At 39.9% G+C, this 18,054-nt stretch overlaps 2 protein-coding genes across 3 annotated transcripts in view; both read right to left on the bottom strand.

Annotated features, from left to right (window-relative positions):
- The window catches only part of ptprnb (protein tyrosine phosphatase receptor type Nb), a 27,935-nt gene extending 10,159 nt beyond the window's left edge, over positions 1–17,776 (bottom strand). Inside the window, 18 exon segments of the mRNA XM_051112017.1 lie at positions 1,203–1,280; positions 1,730–1,803; positions 2,076–2,223; positions 4,003–4,260; positions 4,536–4,745; positions 6,291–6,355; positions 7,817–7,896; positions 8,869–8,955; positions 9,183–9,359; positions 9,361–9,467; positions 10,558–10,592; positions 10,709–10,846; positions 10,937–11,285; positions 11,400–11,526; positions 11,622–11,727; positions 14,085–14,195; positions 14,896–14,946; positions 17,131–17,776. Coding sequence (XP_050967974.1) covers positions 1,203–1,280; positions 1,730–1,803; positions 2,076–2,223; positions 4,003–4,260; positions 4,536–4,745; positions 6,291–6,355; positions 7,817–7,896; positions 8,869–8,955; positions 9,183–9,359; positions 9,361–9,467; positions 10,558–10,592; positions 10,709–10,846; positions 10,937–11,285; positions 11,400–11,526; positions 11,622–11,727; positions 14,085–14,195; positions 14,896–14,946; positions 17,131–17,776 — 2,847 coding nt within the window.
- Positions 17,565–18,054, bottom strand: part of dnpep (aspartyl aminopeptidase) — a 13,559-nt gene continuing 13,069 nt past the window's right edge. For both annotated transcript variants that reach the window (XM_051112018.1, XM_051112019.1), the window contains exon 15: positions 17,565–17,858. In XM_051112018.1, the coding sequence (XP_050967975.1) occupies positions 17,808–17,858 (51 nt within the window). In that variant the 3' untranslated portion in view covers positions 17,565–17,807. The remainder of the gene's footprint in view (positions 17,859–18,054) is intronic.

The raw sequence follows: 18,054 nt of genomic DNA, 5'->3' as shown, positions 1-18,054 counted from the left end.
AAGTGCAACCATTTTACATAATCGAAACAATGGCACTCCCATATAAAAAATATGGTTTAAACAATGTGGATATTTTTAAATAACATATATCTTTCACAGGTTTTTTACTACATATTTTAGTAAGAGACATCATTTATGTTATATTAAGCCATACAAGTCTTAAAGGAGACGTTCACTTCCAGAACAAAAAATTACAGATAATTTACTCATTCCTTTGTCATCCAACATGTTCATATCTTTCTTTCTTCAGTTGTAAAGAAATTATGTTTTTAGAGGAAAACATTTCAGGATTTCCCTCCATATAGTGGACTTCTATGGTGCCCATGAGTTTAAACGTCCAAACTGCAATTTAAATGCAGCTTCAAAAGACTCTAAACGATCCCAGCCGAGGAAGAAGGGTCTTATCTAGCAAAACGATTGGTTATTTCCTAAAAAAACTGACAATTTATATACTTTTTAAACTCAAATGCTCATCTTGTCTAGCTCCGTGTGAACTCTGTGCTTTCTGGTCCAAGACAGTTAGGGTATGTCAAAAAACTCCCATCTCCAACTTCAAAATCATCCTATATCGCTGCAGAAGTATCGACCCAGTGTTTACAAAGTGAACATGCAAAGAAGATCAAACGCCCTATTACAAAAAAAGGTAAAACAGCAATGTAAGACGATTTTGAAGTTAGGGAAGAAAATGAGATGGGAGTTTTTAGACATACCCTAACTGTCATGAACCGGAATACACAGAGTTCGCACGGAGTTCATGCTTTTCGCTAGATAAGACCCTTCTTGCTTGGGTTTAGAGCCCTTTGAAGCTGTATTTAAACTGCATTTTGGAAGTTCAAACTCGGGGGCACCATAGAAGTCCACTATATGGAGAGAAATCCTGAATTGTTTTCCTCAAGAAACATAATTTTTTTATGACTGAAGAGAGAAAGACATGAACATCTTGAATGACAAGGGGGTAAGTAAATTATCTGTAAATTTTTGCTCTGGAAGTGAACTTCTCCTTTAATACCTGGGTTCCCTTTAAAGGTATAAAAGTATAATATACTTTAGAAAAGTATGAAGTTTCATTAGTAAAAAAAAATCACTTATGGTCACTTATATTCACTGACCCCAAATTTTCGAATAGTAGTGTACTTTTCAAGCAACTTGTATTCTTTATATCAAATGAATACATAGCTATCAAATCCACACATGTGACTGACCTGCCAGAAATCAGAGATGGTGTGTGAGAGAGGACCTTGGGTTGCAATATACGCTGGCATCCGTGGGTCATGCTCGATCTAAAGGGTCAATAGGAGACAAAAGGTCAAGGGTCAGTGCTTTAACCCTGGATCTGCCCATCACCACGACAACAGGCCATTAATGTGATCCGAGGCGCATGAAGGCTTAATTGATGATCCCTCGCTCTCGAATACAACAGAGCAGCAGGGGATTCCAGACCTACACATCCTGAATGAGATCAATACAATGTAACCATGGCAACACTGAGAGGGGGATTCCGAAACCAGTGGCAGCCTTGCACGTCTATGAGGAATAAATGGATTATCGCCTTGGTAACAGAAAGGGATGCAAGGAAAAGAGGGCTTTCTAGCTTTAGATTTCTAGCTTCGATTTCAGGAGGAAAGAGACCATGATAAAGGCTCTTCAAACTCTCATGTTTCCGATTCTAAAGAAATCAGTCACATGATGAGGTCCAGGGCAAAGAGGACCATCAAGTGCACATACTTACAATGGTGCTGGCGTTGATGTAATCAGTCCTGGAGGGGTTAATCTCAGCCTTCAGCTTCACTCTAGAATGGTCATCTGCAAAAACAACTGACAGTTACACACCTAATCCATTAAAAAGAGGAAAAGTCGATTAGGTTGTGTGACAAGAGACATAGGACGCGTCCCAATTTGCGTACTTATGTATTATAAGCCATTTTTTTTAGTATTAATAGTGTGAGTAGTGTGTTCACACTGAAAATTTCAGAAAAAGACAAAATGCACACTAACCCTTCAGGCACACTAAATAGAAAATGGAAGCGTTTCAAGACAGAGGGCAGGGGGTAGGGGGATATTGGGGTCTTACTCACAGGGCACAGCATCAGCACAGCGGTTCTTCTTGACGTTACTTTCACTCTGCGCAGCTGAGATGGTGCTGGGTTCTGCCTGGTAGGAGCACAGGGCCTCCCACTCTTTAAGTAAACGGTCTTTATTCTTCAGATGATCCTCCATATATGCCTAGAAAGCATGAGGAAGAGAGAAAAACACCAGAAGAGACTCCTGATTTGTCAGCTGCTCATTCATGTGATACTTAAAAAACACATGGAAATTTTGAGAATGCTAATATACCAACAAAATTAAAACAGAAACAAAACATTCTTTGTAAAACCATGAAGTAAACATGAATGTGTATAAATGGCTAGAGGGCAATTCATAGTCAAAGCTATTAAAAAAAGGGCTGTTAACACCATGGACTAATACTATAATTACAAAAAGTTACACTTTATTTGTACAGTGAATACATTGTTACAGTGTAATAAACAAACAAGCAACAAGTAAAATTACGTAAGTACATTTACTTGCAATAGCGTTAAGGTTAGAGTTTGGTTTAGGGTTTGTTACTTGTAATTATGCATAATTTACTGTCATTACTACAGTATGTACATGTACAATGAATAACTATCACCTTAAAGGAGAAGTCACTTCCAAAACAAAGATTCACATATAATGTACTCCCCCCCTTGTCATCCAAGATGTTCATGTCTTTCATTCTTCGGTCGTAAAGAAATTATGTTTTTTGAGGAAAACATTTCAGCGTTTTTCTCCATATAATGGACTATGTTATGGTGACCCGATTTTGAACTTACAAAATGCATTTTAAATGTGGCTTAAAACAATCCTAAATGCGGTTGTAAGCGATCCCAGCATAGGAAGAAGGGTCTTATCTAGCGAAACAATTGGTTATTTTCATAAAAATGATACAATTTATATACTTTTTATTCTAAAACGCTTGTCTTGCCTTGGTCTCCTTGAACTCTGTGTATTCTGGCTCAAGACAGTTAGGGTATGTCGAAAAGCTCCGATCGTATTTTCTCCCTCAACTTCAAAAATCATTTCAAAATCATCCTACATCGCTGCAGAAGTACTGACCCAGTCTTTGCAAAGTAAACATGCAAAGAAGATCAAACACCCTTAAGAAAAAGGTATATAGGACGACATAGGATGATTTTGAAGTTAAGGGGGGACCTTAAGATGGGAGTTTTTCGACATACCCTAACTGTCATGAACTGGAAAAAAAACAGTCCAGACAGAGTAAGACAAGATGAGCGTTTGATGTTAAAAAGTATATAAATTGTATTATTTTTATGAAAATAACTGATTGTTACGCTAGATAAGACCCTCCTTTCTCAGCTGGGATCATTTACAACCGCATTTGGGATCATTTGAAGGCGCATTTAAACTGCATTTTGGAAAAAGTCAAAATCAGGGCACCATATCAGTCCATTATATGGAGAAAAAATGCTGAAATGTTTTCCTCAAAAAACATAATTTCTTTACGACTGAAGAAAGAACGACATGAACATCTTGGATGACAAGGGGGTGAGTGCATTATATGTGAAACTTTGTTTTGGAAGTGGACTTCTCCTTTAAAGTGTTATTCTATATTATTTTATGATCATTCGAATTTTACAAAAATAGGGAAGTCCACACTAAAACTACAATGATGGCACAGAGGAACAATTTCATTGCAATTACTTTCAGAATGTTTTTTCCAGCTGATGAATGATAAAAAACATTAACAGCCAATGAGAATCCACTCAGCCTTAAGGAGCACAAGAATGTGCCAGACGACAAAACGGCAGCATGTGCTTAAAACAAGAAGAACGTTATAGTCCACTGCTACTAATACAGTTATCTTTATAGTTATCATTCTTGTTGTCAATGGGTTTTTAATGTTATGCACTGGAAGCTCATGTTTCATTTTTTGCACTTGTAAATAGGGGTATGTGTGTCTACCAGTATCATGTGCCCTGTAGAAATATCCATGTTAGACTGCGCTGGCTCCTCACACCAGGAGGGGGTGCTGCTGTGCGAACTAGGGCTTGGCTGAGGCGCATCACTGAACTGTGACGACACACTGCTGACTCGTGACGTATCCGTTCCTCCGCCACCACCTCCTCCTCCACCTCCTGAACCGGCACCACCTGCAGCTCCGACCCCGCAGTCCTGCCTGCCAAGTGAGGACTTTGCAGCCATGTGCTGCCGACAAAGATCCTGAGAAAGGAAGAAAATAGAGAAGGTGAGAGAGAGCCTCCTGACAAATTGCAGCACATGCTGCATATGCAATTCACAGTAATTGAATATTGCAGCTAATCAATTTGCTCTGGTTTGCTTATGCTCAGATCAAATAATCCTGATCACATTAGTGTCTGACAGTAACATGCCATCACGCTGCATGCTAAAATCATCTGGGATTAAAATAGCTTGAATGCAGAGAACGTTTGTATTGCAGAGATGCGATGCAGTGCGCATGCCAAACAGTTCCAAACCTGGTATTCATAATGCGTCACATTTCCTGCTTCAGGTCCAAGTCCCAGTTTCCCTGAGGCCAACTGGCGGGCATGGGTGCGCAGGCAGGCAATGGTCAGCGCCCCCACCAGGAGTCCACCCACACAAGCCACGCCCACAAACATGAGGAACACCCACTGGGTGTTGTCACGTACACGTGTTGCCACTGGCAACGCATGGCCTTCGCTCTTCTGCAAAAACGGAGAGATGAAAACAAACATATGAATCACAAATCATTAATACATCCCATAGCACCAATTAATTCTGTTACCATCAGACTAAAATGAAATAAATAGCTATAAACAAGAGATTTAACCCTATTTGCTATCCTAGAAAAACTGCATCTGTAACATTTTAAAATGTAAAAGTGAAGAGGGAGAGAGGGTCCATAAAGGAAAGATTAAAAACGAACATGTAAAACAAGACTACCCATCCCACCCTGCTGTCTGGAAGTATGATCTCAGTGGGGTCACTGGTTGCCATGGCAACATCACAACGTCTGATGTAAGCACCATGGTCATTAAAATGACAATAGACAGAAAGCAAGAAGCTGGTGAGAGAAAAGACTATATAAACCCTTTATTACAACGCATTTCTACACATATGAATCCTATAATATTCCCTAGTCCTCTGCTGGAATGATGCAGACCACCACACCGGAGCCAGTGCATTACATCATCACTCCTGTGCACACCGCACTGACCTTGTCGCCACAGCAACCATCTTTACCTGACATCACTGTCTGTGCGGAGATTCTGAGTGCAAATCATTCTGATTGGTCATTTTTATTGCGCGTTCTTTATTTCATCAAATCACCGAGCAGTTCAAGGAAAACAGTTTAACGACTACAGCAGGTTCCTAGATTCAAATAAAAACAGACTGGACCGTCTCTGTGGCTAGTAAACTCATTTATTACAGTTCTGATTCATGAGCCTGAAATCACTGACTTCGAAGGGTGAGTAAAAAAAAATGATAGGGAAACCAAGGAGTTAGACAGCATGTGGTAAAAACGGTCACATTTTCATATTTTTTTCCCGACATATGTTGTCTGTAAGAGATTTCTAACCAAAAAACGTTGTCAAAAAATCAAATAAACTGAAATGGCAGGTAACGTTAGGTGGATCTATCACGGGATAAAAAGCAGATTTATTTGCTGTTACACTTGCACCTGATTAATAAACATGTATAATATAATGTAACATGACATTAATACAACGTATCATTTAATTAAGTTTAAGAGAAAGTTTAACTCACCAAAAAATCAATAAACTAATGGAGAATGGAAAGCGCTCGCCCCCGGTGGTCCGCCGAAGATGAGCAGAAATGTGTACGTGCAATAACCGTAGAGCTCTTTTCCACCGGTTTGATTTTTGAATTTCGTTCAGTTTTGTTAGGAACCCTAACGGCTCGTAAGTTTAAGTTCGCGGGAAACGAACAACGGTGACGGAGCTCAGCTCCTGGAACGGACATCATGATGTTTTGCGGGAATGTTGCGTTCTGAGGGGAGAAGCATTTGGGATGCCAATCGGCCGCGCGCTTAGAGTCGTGAACGCGCCTGACAGTTTGACACGTATGATGTCGTTGTCATAGCAACAAAGCAAATGAGACGGGGGTGGGTGTCAGGGGTCTTGTGAGATATTCCCTCCTCAAGCATAGAGGAGAGAACTTGATGAGAAAGGACTAAACAACGGGCACAAAGGTTAAGACATTATCTTAACGTATTTGCACATCCTTACCTCTCCAACACCTGCCTGAAGCACCTTTAGACCAGTCTCTGATTCTAGAAGGTTCTTTTGAGCCACTGCATGTGAAAAAATAAATGTGAAGACAAACAGCTTATTCTGTTTTCTCAACATAGTTGGTTTTGTAAGATGATACAAATAAGACATTTGAGTGTACTGCATGCTAGTCTGCTGAATAAAGTAATAATCCGCAAGTTTTGCATTACAGTGATTTTATCATGAGTAAATTGTGATGGATATTACTGTAGTGCACAGTGTCAAGCAGCTATTATAAATATGTGGTAACCGCAATATGATAAAATATACTGATGCTCAGTTAATATTGCATTTATTATTTATACTTGTCCTATATAGGCTTAATACATTAATATAGAATTCAGCAGATGTGGGTCACATGTGAATGAATTCAGACTTGACAGTTGTGAGTTTTAGTCTAGGTCTTAAACAAGTAGTTCACCCAAAAATGAAAATTCTGTCATTAATTACGCACCCTTATGTTGTTCCAAACCTGTAAGACCTTCATTCATCTTCGGAACATAAATTAAGATAATTTAGATGAAATACCCTACATAGACAGTAAGGCAACTGACACATTCAAGGTACAGAAAGGTAGTAAGGACATTGTTAAAATAGTCCATGTGACATCAGTGGTTCAGTCATGATGTTATGAAACTACTAGAATACTTTTCTGTGTGCAAAGAAAAAAAAACACTTTATTCAACAATTTCTTCTCTTCCCTGTTAGTTTTCATTGCGCATTCATGAGAGTACCACAATGCATGCATGTGGTGCTGCTCACGCAGGAGCTGGTGTTCTGACGTAAAACTTGGATGCGCTGTGCCTAGTTTACAAGCAGAGGAATGCACACAAGGAAGAGAAGAAACTGTTAAATAAAGTCATTATTTCAGCTTAATAAAATGAAGGTTGCACCACAGATGTCGCATGGACTATTTTAATGATATCCTTACTACTTTTCTGGGCCTTGTACGTGGTGGTTACGTTGTTGTCTATGCAGGGTCAGAAAACTTTCAAATTTCATCAGAACTATCTTAATTTGTGTTCTGAAGATAATCGAAGGTCTTACAGGTTTGGAATGACATGAGGGTAAGTAATTAATGACAGAATTTAATTTTTAAATTAACTGTCCCTTTAAGGATATATGTACATCTAAATTAATTTTTCATACATATTTAAAACACAGACTTTGTCTTCCAGAAACAGACTAAAAATGCTGATGACTTATGCTGCACTCACTTATTTTGTCACATCAAATGCTCTTTAGAATGAGAATGCCCCTCCCCCTAATAACACTTCTGACTAGTGGAAACACAATGGTAATATAAAATAAAAATTGTTTTCTATTTAAAAGCTCTCTGGTAGCCTCAATGTTCTGTTTATGTCAAGATAAAGAAAACAATGCCTATCAGGTCTTTTTTTTTTTACATTACTTTGTATGATTTTTAAGCCATTATGGTGGCTCAAAAACACTTAATAGACACAAACACTGTCTTCATTACTTACCGGCCTTTTCGGACACATCACTTGTTGTTAAATTCTGGCTGTTCGGGAGCACCCGGAAAGTGACAGCTGGACCAACAACACTGTAAAGCACAATTTTTAATCACATGCAAGTTTCCCCTATGATTATGTGCAGGGTTTAAAATTAGCTTTTTCATTTACCAGCCAAACTGGATACTATATTTTCACAACTTGTATTATTAGAAGTAAACCGGATTATTAAAATTAAAGCTTATATTTAAATATATTAATTATTCAAACTGACTCTGAATCAGTGAATGGCTTTCCACTTTACAACAGTCAATCATTGTCTGCAGATACCATAAAAAAAAGTCAAAATATTCAAATTTTAAATGGTGCAGTGCTTCTTGTCCATCTTTAAGCTTTGTTTTGCTCTTCTTGGAGATCTCTTAGGGGAAGGGCTCTGATAGTGATGCCATGCAATATATTAGGACATTAGATTTCCTCATTACCTGACAAATTGACTTTTGATTTTATATTCGTTACCATCCGGTTGATTCTTGTCCACATTTGGCAGGTTGACAGTTGTTAATTTCAAACCCTGATCATGTGTGTTAGATATTGGGATACAAGCAATAAGGGGAGGACAAGCAGTGAAGCAAATCCACATGTGAGGTCAGTTCATTCCATTCCCTTTTTTCTCTCTCATTCTTTCCCTCTTAGCCATCCCCCTCTGTTCTCAGAGGACAATGGATCAAGGTTCCAGCTCACCACAGTTTGATTTAATAAAAAGGGTTAGTGGGATTAGCATATGCTTCCAAACCACATTAACAAACTGCAATCAGGACTGTTTGCATTGATAAAATAATTAATCGAATAAGTAAAGGATTGATAAATTAAGTCAAGTAAAACAGCTTGCCTCTGTATGTTCATATCTTCAAATTCTGTGTTAGTAAATGCCTTGGCATGCTTAGCGAATTAAATGAAGCTTAGGGGTTAGTATACTTTTAAGATCTAATCAAGGCCCACCACCAAAGCAAAATCTGGGACTCTCCTCTGGTGTTGCCGCCTCCCTGCTCTAAACCTAGGCCTACCTGATATTGATGAAAGAGCCAGTGGTGAGATGGATCCTCTCAGCAAGGGTCTTCAGTAAACGAACCCCATCGTACAGAGTGAGAAGGCTGTAGAGACACATACACATTCATACGCCCACACACACACACAATTTCACAAGCACAAACTAACACAAACAGACTCTCCACTGAATAGCCAGTTTGATGTGTGCCCCCAGGTCCTTTGCTAATGTAGTGTTTTGAAAACAATTACCACATGACTACTTTACTTTCAGACAAAAGGAACACCCACATAGACTAACACTCAGTCCAACAGTCTAAACTGTTAGTTGTACCTCTGATTGGTGACAATGTATCCAAATTCCTCCTTTAACTTGGTTTCATTCTTTCCTGGTTTCACACTCAAGGCTCCCTTTCCAAGTCGTCCTTCCTCTTGTTTGAGAGATGAAGGCTGTAGTACACTAGCACCCATTGGGATGGAGTTATCCTGGGGGGCCCCTAGGGACCCCTTAGGGGGAGGTTTCGAGCCCGGGGTTGAGTGGAGAAGAAAAGGAGGAATTTGTAGCTGGGGCAGAAGCCTTCTCCACCACATGGGTCATCTCCCCCTCCGTAATCTTCATCTGATAGAGCACACAAGACGTGTGGTTAAACCATGTCAGGTTAACTGCCTACAGATAATAACTAGTTCTATGTGTGATGTACACTAGGGGGGTGGTTTAGAAACTATTTTCATTGGGAAATTGCAGGTAAATTTCAGAGTTACAAAGAAATGGCAAGTAGCAAATTGAGTTGAACATGAAATTAAAAAAAAAAATTAAATTTTCTTGTTAAATGAATTTAAATGGTCATTTTTTACAGTGTACAATGTTCCTCTTCCTAGTCAAGGGGTGCCCAAACCTGGTCCTGGAGGGCCAGTGTCCTGCAGAGTTTAGCTCCAACTTGCCTCAACACACCTGCTGGGAAGTTTCTAGTATCCCTACTAGTAAGAGCTTGATTAGCAGGTTCTGGTGTGTCTAATTACGGTTGGAGCTGAACTCTGCAGGACACCGGCTCTCCAGAACCGAGTTTGGGCATCCCTGTCCTAGTCTTTTCTAACCAACCATGATTATTGATGCAACAGGGCGGAAATGGTGAGGAAAGGATATCATGTTGCAGCAGTACTAAAGCTCCTAAAATACTGTGTTCAGAGATAAACTAATACTGGGTAAGAGGCCTAAAAGATAAAAGACCTACAAAACAAATCACACATAATCATGGCTCATGTTTCCCACATATCATATATTTATGTTCGTAATATTTTGAGTTAACACTTGCTGCCCCCTGCAGGTAATATATAGCATTACTACTGAGATCAATGCAACCTTGTAATATTGCCTATGGCTGGAATATGCTACACAGCTACTGTACTGATGTTGCACCAATTTACAGTTTGGACAAGTCAAAGCCAGTCTGCAGAGCTGACAGATTTCACATTAAATCACATAGCATATGATGGGCACAGACTCCAGCTTTTAGCTTAAGACTATGCGTTCACTGAGTTCATTGTTTTCGGGAATCACCTTAAAGTCTGGTAATGTATGATCATTAGTCGTTTAGTGTGTAATGTCCAGTTTTTCTCTACAAGTCGGCAAAATCTATACAGAATTAAAAGTCATGTTTTGTATTCCAGCCTTAAATCACTTACAACAGTAGAAACATTTTGATGCTCACCACTTTTGGAGACACAGAGGAATCCTTTGTTTCAGCTAAATGAAGGAAAACGGAAGATATGACTATTTCTTTGGATCTCCAACTGTATGGTGTGTATATTTTGGAGATGTATACTGATATTCTATAAAAAGTGGAATCTCAGGGTGCTTACGTTTTCTCTGATTGTTTGTGGGTTCGTTTTGCAGGAGCTGAAGGACAGTGAACAGACGCTCCATCTCCTCAGGGTTCAGGTGGTTTAGATCAAATCCATGTTGCAGGAGCAGCTCATTTAGACTCTGTTGAGTGGGTCCTGGAGTCAAAGTTCAAAAGTCATTTCCAAAATATGCAAATACTTTGTAGGAACACATTTTTGAAAGTATAAACATTAACACTATCTCACCACTGTGCCCAGAAAACACTCCATACTTCTGAGGACCTTTCTTTTGCTCCTGTTGGCTATTGGTCTTTTCATCCTGGGAAAAGAAGTCCTTGTTATAGTCCTTGTAGTCAAGTGGGAAGTCCAGATCCTGGAAAAAAGATGAGGTGGAGTGAGGTGTTGCCACACGATGGCGAGAGGTGGGCTGTGCAGGTGAAGAAAGGAGGAGAGTCATCAGATCCTGCAGAAGCTGATCATCTTTATCTAGAGATGGAGAAAGTGGCGTATTTCCCCTAATGCGAGAGGAGGGCGGTGGGTACCTCCCTCCCTCCACCAGGTTCAAAGAGCGCTCCTCTTCATCTTGGTAACCATACTGTAAGGCAAAAAGACATGGTGTTGGAATTAAAGGGAAGAAGTTGTAGACCATATCCGAAGCTCAAAGCAATTAGCGCAGTGTAACAAAAGGGCTTTGTGTTTGGACTCTCACTCGCTGGTAACCATAAGGATCCAGACTCTGCATATGGAGAGATGACTGAGGTGGATCGACAATCATGTAGTCCATATAAGGCTGCACCGGTTTGGCTTTGAGCTGGTTTGTAGAGCCACTCTGAGACCTTTGATTAACAAGAGATTCAAAAAGAAATCAATGCAGTGGCAGAAAAATGAAAGTGAGAGAAACATGATTACATAAGAAAATAGTAAGTGTTACTCTGTGGATGGGCCATTCTTTATCCCAGAAGACAGTGGGATCTTCGGAACTTTGCTAAGCTCTTTCTTAATCATTGATTGGGTGACATCATCCTGCCAAGTTAACCCTGCAAAATAATTCACATCGGCTCAGAGCAACCAAAAAGGCTTACAATGTTTGTAAATGACCAAATACAAGTTCTAAATGTTCTCTTTGTATTTGTTTTGGATTCTAACTATGTCATTTGTAGTAAGCAGTAAGTAATAACATTAGATTGACCTAGGTAAATTTACATATATACACCAATCAGGCATAACATTATGACCAACTTCCTAATATTGTGTTGTGTTGGTCCCGCTTTTGCTGCAAGAACAGCCCTAACCTGTCTAGGCATGGACTCCACTCGACCCCTGAAGATGTGCTGTGGTATCTGGCACCAAGATTTTAGCAGCAGATACTTTAAGTCCTGTAAGTTGTGAGGTGGGGCCTCCATAGATTGGACGTGTTTGTTCAGCACATTCCACAGATGCTCGATTGGATTGAAATTTGGGGAAATTGGAGGCCAAGTCAACACCTCAAACTTCTTGTGCTCCTCAAACCATTGCGGAACAATTTTTGCTTTGTGGCAGGGTGCATTATCCTGCTGAAAGAGGCCACAGCCAAAAGGGAATACCGTTTCTATGAAAGGGTGTACATGGTCTGCAGCAATGCTTAGGTAGGTGCTATGTGACAAAGTAACCTCCACTTGGATGGCAGGACCCAAGGTTTCTCAGCAGAACATCAGCCTCTGCCGGCTTGCCTTCTTCCCATAGTGCATCATGGTGCCATGTGTTCCCTAGGTAAGCTGATTCCTCAGAACAGGCTACCTTCTTCCATTGCTCCGTGGTCCAGTTCTGATGCTCACGTGCCCACTGTTGGCTCTTTCGGTTGTGGTCAGGGGCCAGCATGGGCCCCCTGACTGGTCTGCAGCTATGCAGCCCTATACGCAACAAACTGCGATGCACTGTGTATTTTGACACCTTTCCATCAGAACCAGCATTAACTTCTTGATCAATCTGAGCTACAGTAGCTTGTCTGTTGGATTAGACCACACAGGCTAGTCTTTGCTCCCCACGTGCATCAATGGCCTTGGCCGCCCATGACCCTGTCACTGGTTCACCACTGTTCCTTCCTCTGACAACTTTTGATAAATACTGACTACTGCAGACTGGGAACACACCACAAGAGCTGCTTTTTTTGAGATGCTCTGACCCAGTCGTCTAGCCATCACATTTTGGCCCTTGTCAGACTTGCTCAAATCATTACGCTTGCCCATTTGTCTGGCTTCTAACACATCAACTTTAAAGGGGTCATCGGATGCTCATTTTCCACAAGCTGATATGATTCTTTAGGGTCTTAATGAAAAGTCTATAATATACTTTGGTTAAAAATTCTCAATGGTAGTGTAAAACAACACCCTTTTTACCTTGTCAAAATCAGCTCTGCAAAAATCATCCCATTCTGGTCGAGGCTGCTTTAAATGCAAATGAACTCTGCTCGCCCCGCCCCTCTCTTCTCTCTGTGGATTGACAAGCCTGTTTACTTTAGCCGCGTTTAGCTGCTAAACTTGCTAACTAGCACATTATTAGGAAAGTCGATCGCAAAGGTTCATAAAAAAAAAACCATTATACTCACTTCTGCTGGAAGTGAAGCTGGATGACCAATGATTTGCGCCAACATAGACGGATATATGTAGATCAGGAGGTGCATTCCTTTTACAAACAAATGTAATCCACTGCATCTTCAGCAGCTCAGATGTCAGGAGAAATGACGACCACTACGTTCATTATTACATCCAGCAACATAACACCTTAATCGTTCAATTCTTGTCTAACTTACATCCCTGCTCCGGCATCAAAACATGGAGGTCGGACTGTTACAACTGATCTCAGGTAAGACGCTCATGTAAATCAGCTATCGTGGGAGCGGCCTCTGTGGGTGTGACGCAACAACGACAGGCATCTTAGAATGGCTCGATTTGAAAAAGGGGATATTATTTTTACAGATTCATTAAAAACCACTGCATGGATTTTTACCATTACAGGGTAGATTTGTACATACACTGCTAACACACATTAATGTTCAAATGGCATGTAAAAGTGAACTTAGCATCCGATGACCCCTTTAAGGGCAAAATGTTCACGTTGACTACTATATCCAACCAACTATCAGGTACCGTAATAAAGAGATAATCAGAGTTATTCACTCCTGTCAGTGGTCATAATGTTATGCCTGATTGGTGTATTTACTTATTCATTTGACCTTGGTTACTGTGGCAACGTATGGATGATTTTCTGTCACATGACGGTGGATGAATCGTCACTTTGCCCATTGTGTTTACATTGTGTTGTTTCTATGTCAACCATCATTTTTACAAGCAAGAAAAGTGCTAAGAATTTCATTCTACACTGAAGGAACATTTTAAAATTTCCATGTGAAACTCACCTTCCTTCATAAGGGTTTGCAGTAATGACTGCAGTCTGTCCAATAGAACTGCAGTCACCTTGTAGCGAAACCTTTCCTGCTTCTGTGTAAGACACTGACCGAAAAGCTCATCTGTAACACACATACACAAACCTTTTACTATGTCTCTGTAGACATATAGAAAGTGGGCACAGCCGCTGCGATCAAACAGTATATTGTGCAGCTTTTTATTTAATGTATTTGTGATAAACAGCCTATACAGCCTGTTATTCTAAACGTTTCTCTGAGGATATTTCACTTTCTCACCCCTGCTCTTTCTGCTTCTATTTGACATAAACACTGACTACGGAGAGGGTGAAGTTGTGTGATGTCACAGTTGCCATGGAAACGGTTGAAGAACACTGATTGGGTAAAACCAGGTGCTGGTGAAAGTGAGTGTTTACTGTGTAGTCAATGATTTTTTTACACACTCTACTGCACATATCAGCATTAGCTAAGAGCTACAAAACAGTCAGAGATCAAACCTACATGTAATGATTAATACAGTACTTGTTTGTTGTAATAAAGCCTTAGCATGACAATGAAGCAAGATAATTAAGGTAATTATGTACACACAAAATAACAAAAGGCAAGACTGATGCATGAAAGCCTAATAAAACAAAAGATTTAGGTATGGCATTGATGCTATTATGTTGTGCTATAATTACACAACTGTTCCAGGGAACCTGAGGCAATACGGCAAGTCTTATCATTATGTGCTTTTTTTTCCCCTGTAATGAGCAACATTGTACAAGGGTCAAAAACTGAAACTGTAAAATATGGCAGCACTCACCATCCCAGCAAACCTGACCGCTGGCACACAAGCCTTCATCAAACAGACAACCTAGACAGGGAGAAATGGAAAAAGAGAAGAGAGAGTACGAAAGGGTAATTGTTTTTCTGACATTTGACGAAACAGATGAACACAGACGCTCTCTTCTCATATGTGAACAGGTCGTCAAGATTTATACTAGCTCACAGCAGCACCCTCCCATAGATATGAGTTATAGTTCCAGAAAGTGCTAAATTCAGACCACCTCTGACAATTTCAGCACCATAAATTACTTAACAGACACTGTCAAACAATTTAACACCATAGCAACAAACAAGTAATGATTTGGAATAATGACCAACCACCATAATGTGCTTTAGTAAAGATTGACCAGAATGCTGAGACAAAACAAGCAAGAGTGGTTCCAGCTGCCATCTGCATCTCCATACAAATGCTCCCTAATAGGATTTACACAAGAATGACAAATAACTGAAAAAAATAAATTGTTCAAATTAGTTTGAAACCTTACCAAAATATTGCACACTCTGCCAACCTTCCGTTTCCCCCAGTACCCTTGTGTTCTCTCAAACACACAGACACACACACACACTTGAGAGCTGGGCAGACACACTCATCATACATAATTAAATCAGGGATGAAAGTTGGTTACATGAGTGAGAGTTCCTGCTCCAATCTGCTATAGGCCTCCTCTATCAAAATAAATGTATAGCCTTCCTGAGACTGTACATGAAGTAAAGGAGTAAGAGAAAAGAGAAGAAGAGATCATTCTCACTTGAACACATCCCTTAAGATTCCGTTCTTAATCTGGAACCAGTAATTACACATCTGGTATTTCTTTAGCCACCTTTGACTCATGCAAATGATGTTTATACTGCTCGCCTTCCTACACAACAATCTCTCATAGCTTTATGAGACATTCCCACAGTTGTACATGGTCTGTATGCTTCTGAGTGACGTGTGCCCTCACAGTGACGGCTGTTGTAAGAATGACGTGGGATGGCTCGTCAGTGGTGAGTCAGCCTGCAGAAGAAGAGCTAATACAGATGCGATGCACAAGCGAACATACAATCTCTTTAGACACATATGCACTCCGACACCTCTCGCACACATACGCCCCATCAACTTCAAATCAATTTTAAGCAATTGTTTTCAGATCGACCCACTGCGAGCTGTTATAGATTGACTACTTCCGCTGTCCATGGTGCTGAATTTTTACACCACCACCAACACAACAAACAGAACAAGACCTCTAGTAATGGACTATGCCCGTGTATAAAAGTCGTAACATAGCTATGAAGGCAAAAGATTGCTTAAAGTAATTAATGACACTAAATAATCATGCAGAACCAGAATAAAATAGTGTTAACCCTTCGCAACACAGCTATGGCAGCCCGCGTCGGTGGAGTTATAAATTTCTACTAGACTGGCAGTGTAGGTTGCGTTATTGCGAGGTCTATGAATCATGCCGTTATCTGATGTCGCCAGATCGCCAAACACTGCCATCTCTTTTCCCAGAAAATACGATTGTTATATAATACAGAAAAATAAACGACAAAATAATGCACTAAAACAAAATACTGTGTATAATTTTAAATTTTGCACACTTCGAACATTTTAAAGTCTTAAAAGCTTTTCATTAAAAATACTTTATAGTATTCTAAATGAACCCCCGATTTCACTCATTACCAAACACCACAAAGTTAGTTTTATGTAGGCTGTTGAAATATATGTAATTTAGGCAGAATAATAACACTCGTTGAATATTAATAATTAAATATTAACTAAACTGTTTTATCTTAAGAAAGTAAGAATGGAAACATGAAGAGCATTTGGCACAACGAAACATTGTTTTCAATCGCTGCCATTCATCCCACCCAAAACAAGCTTTTATCTCATTGACGTCAACATTTACAGCAAGCACACAAGATATTCACTTGATAAAATTCTATTGAATGCAAATGCATTAACAAATTTACAAATAGCTTTTTGCATGCATGTTCATGCACAACCCATAACAAGCCGTTTTTACTTATCCGTAATGCATTTTTGATGATAAATGTCATATTGTAAGCGTTTAACTAAAAAAGAAAAGTCTATATTGCATATGCATTTAATGTAACGAGCATGGGGTCGTCCATATTAAAAGCTGATATTTAATACTAATCATTTTCCGCAGCTGAATCATGCATCATTCAGTCAGCTGAAGTTAACCTGTGGCTCGTGTTCTTGACGTACCGTATCTATCACCGGTGCCAAGCTGACAACACGCAGTCGCCAAACAGACAAGCATCCACAGACGCGCCGATATCATCTTCCCTCGGCTTCTCTTTCCTCGCTCTTCGTTTACACAGACATATTTAGATGACACAGCGACCAGTGTGATGTTGCGCGTGTGCCAAACTCCAGAAACACGAGACTTGGGTAAGAGTGCGATAAAGATGAGTGTTTGCGAGAAGGAGCACCAGTGCGCTCCCGAAGGGAGGGGGTGAGAGAGGACCGGACAGACAGAAAACCCGGAAAGTGGGCACAACAATAAGTACAGTAATGCAGTTATTTTGAGCAATACACAAATTACGTCATAATGGCCATTACTGGGCTGGGGTTTGGACTTCATGCTTACAAATTCATGCTCAGAAAACAGCATTAATGGAAGACATGAAAACAAGCCATTATAGTTTATTGGTTTTATTAACAACTTCACAAAGTAGAGTGTATGCTGAAGAGCCACTGCATTGGAGTGTGCAGACTCTCCATGTTTCACCAAGTGATAAATGCATGGACATATGCAGACAAATAGACAGATGGCAATGATTGATATGATGAGAAAATGAATGAGAGTGGAAAAATTGATTTCCCTAGTAATGGCGTCCATGAATCCCATCTGTGTGGTTCTGGTGAATCCCTCTCACAGTCTAGTCCACAGAAACTGTGCTTCTTACAGAAGGGAAGTGCTCAAAGAAACCCTGCATTTTACAACACAGTTAGAACAACTCAAAACAGACTTGTTAAACATTCACAAGACAATTCTTAAAGCTACAGTTCACCCAAACATTCACCCTCATGTTGTTTCTTCTTCTATGATACAGAAAAGTTGAAATTAAAAAACTGTATTGGTCAGTCCTTTCTAAGCAATTACAATATGGAGAATTTGGCTTTAAA

The sequence above is a fragment of the Labeo rohita genome, chromosome 6 (assembly GCF_022985175.1).
Source record: "Labeo rohita strain BAU-BD-2019 chromosome 6, IGBB_LRoh.1.0, whole genome shotgun sequence".
Classification (NCBI taxonomy): domain Eukaryota; kingdom Metazoa; phylum Chordata; class Actinopteri; order Cypriniformes; family Cyprinidae; genus Labeo; species Labeo rohita.
The sequence above is the reverse complement of the archived record's forward strand: the minus strand, read 5'-3'. Positions and strand labels throughout refer to the sequence as shown.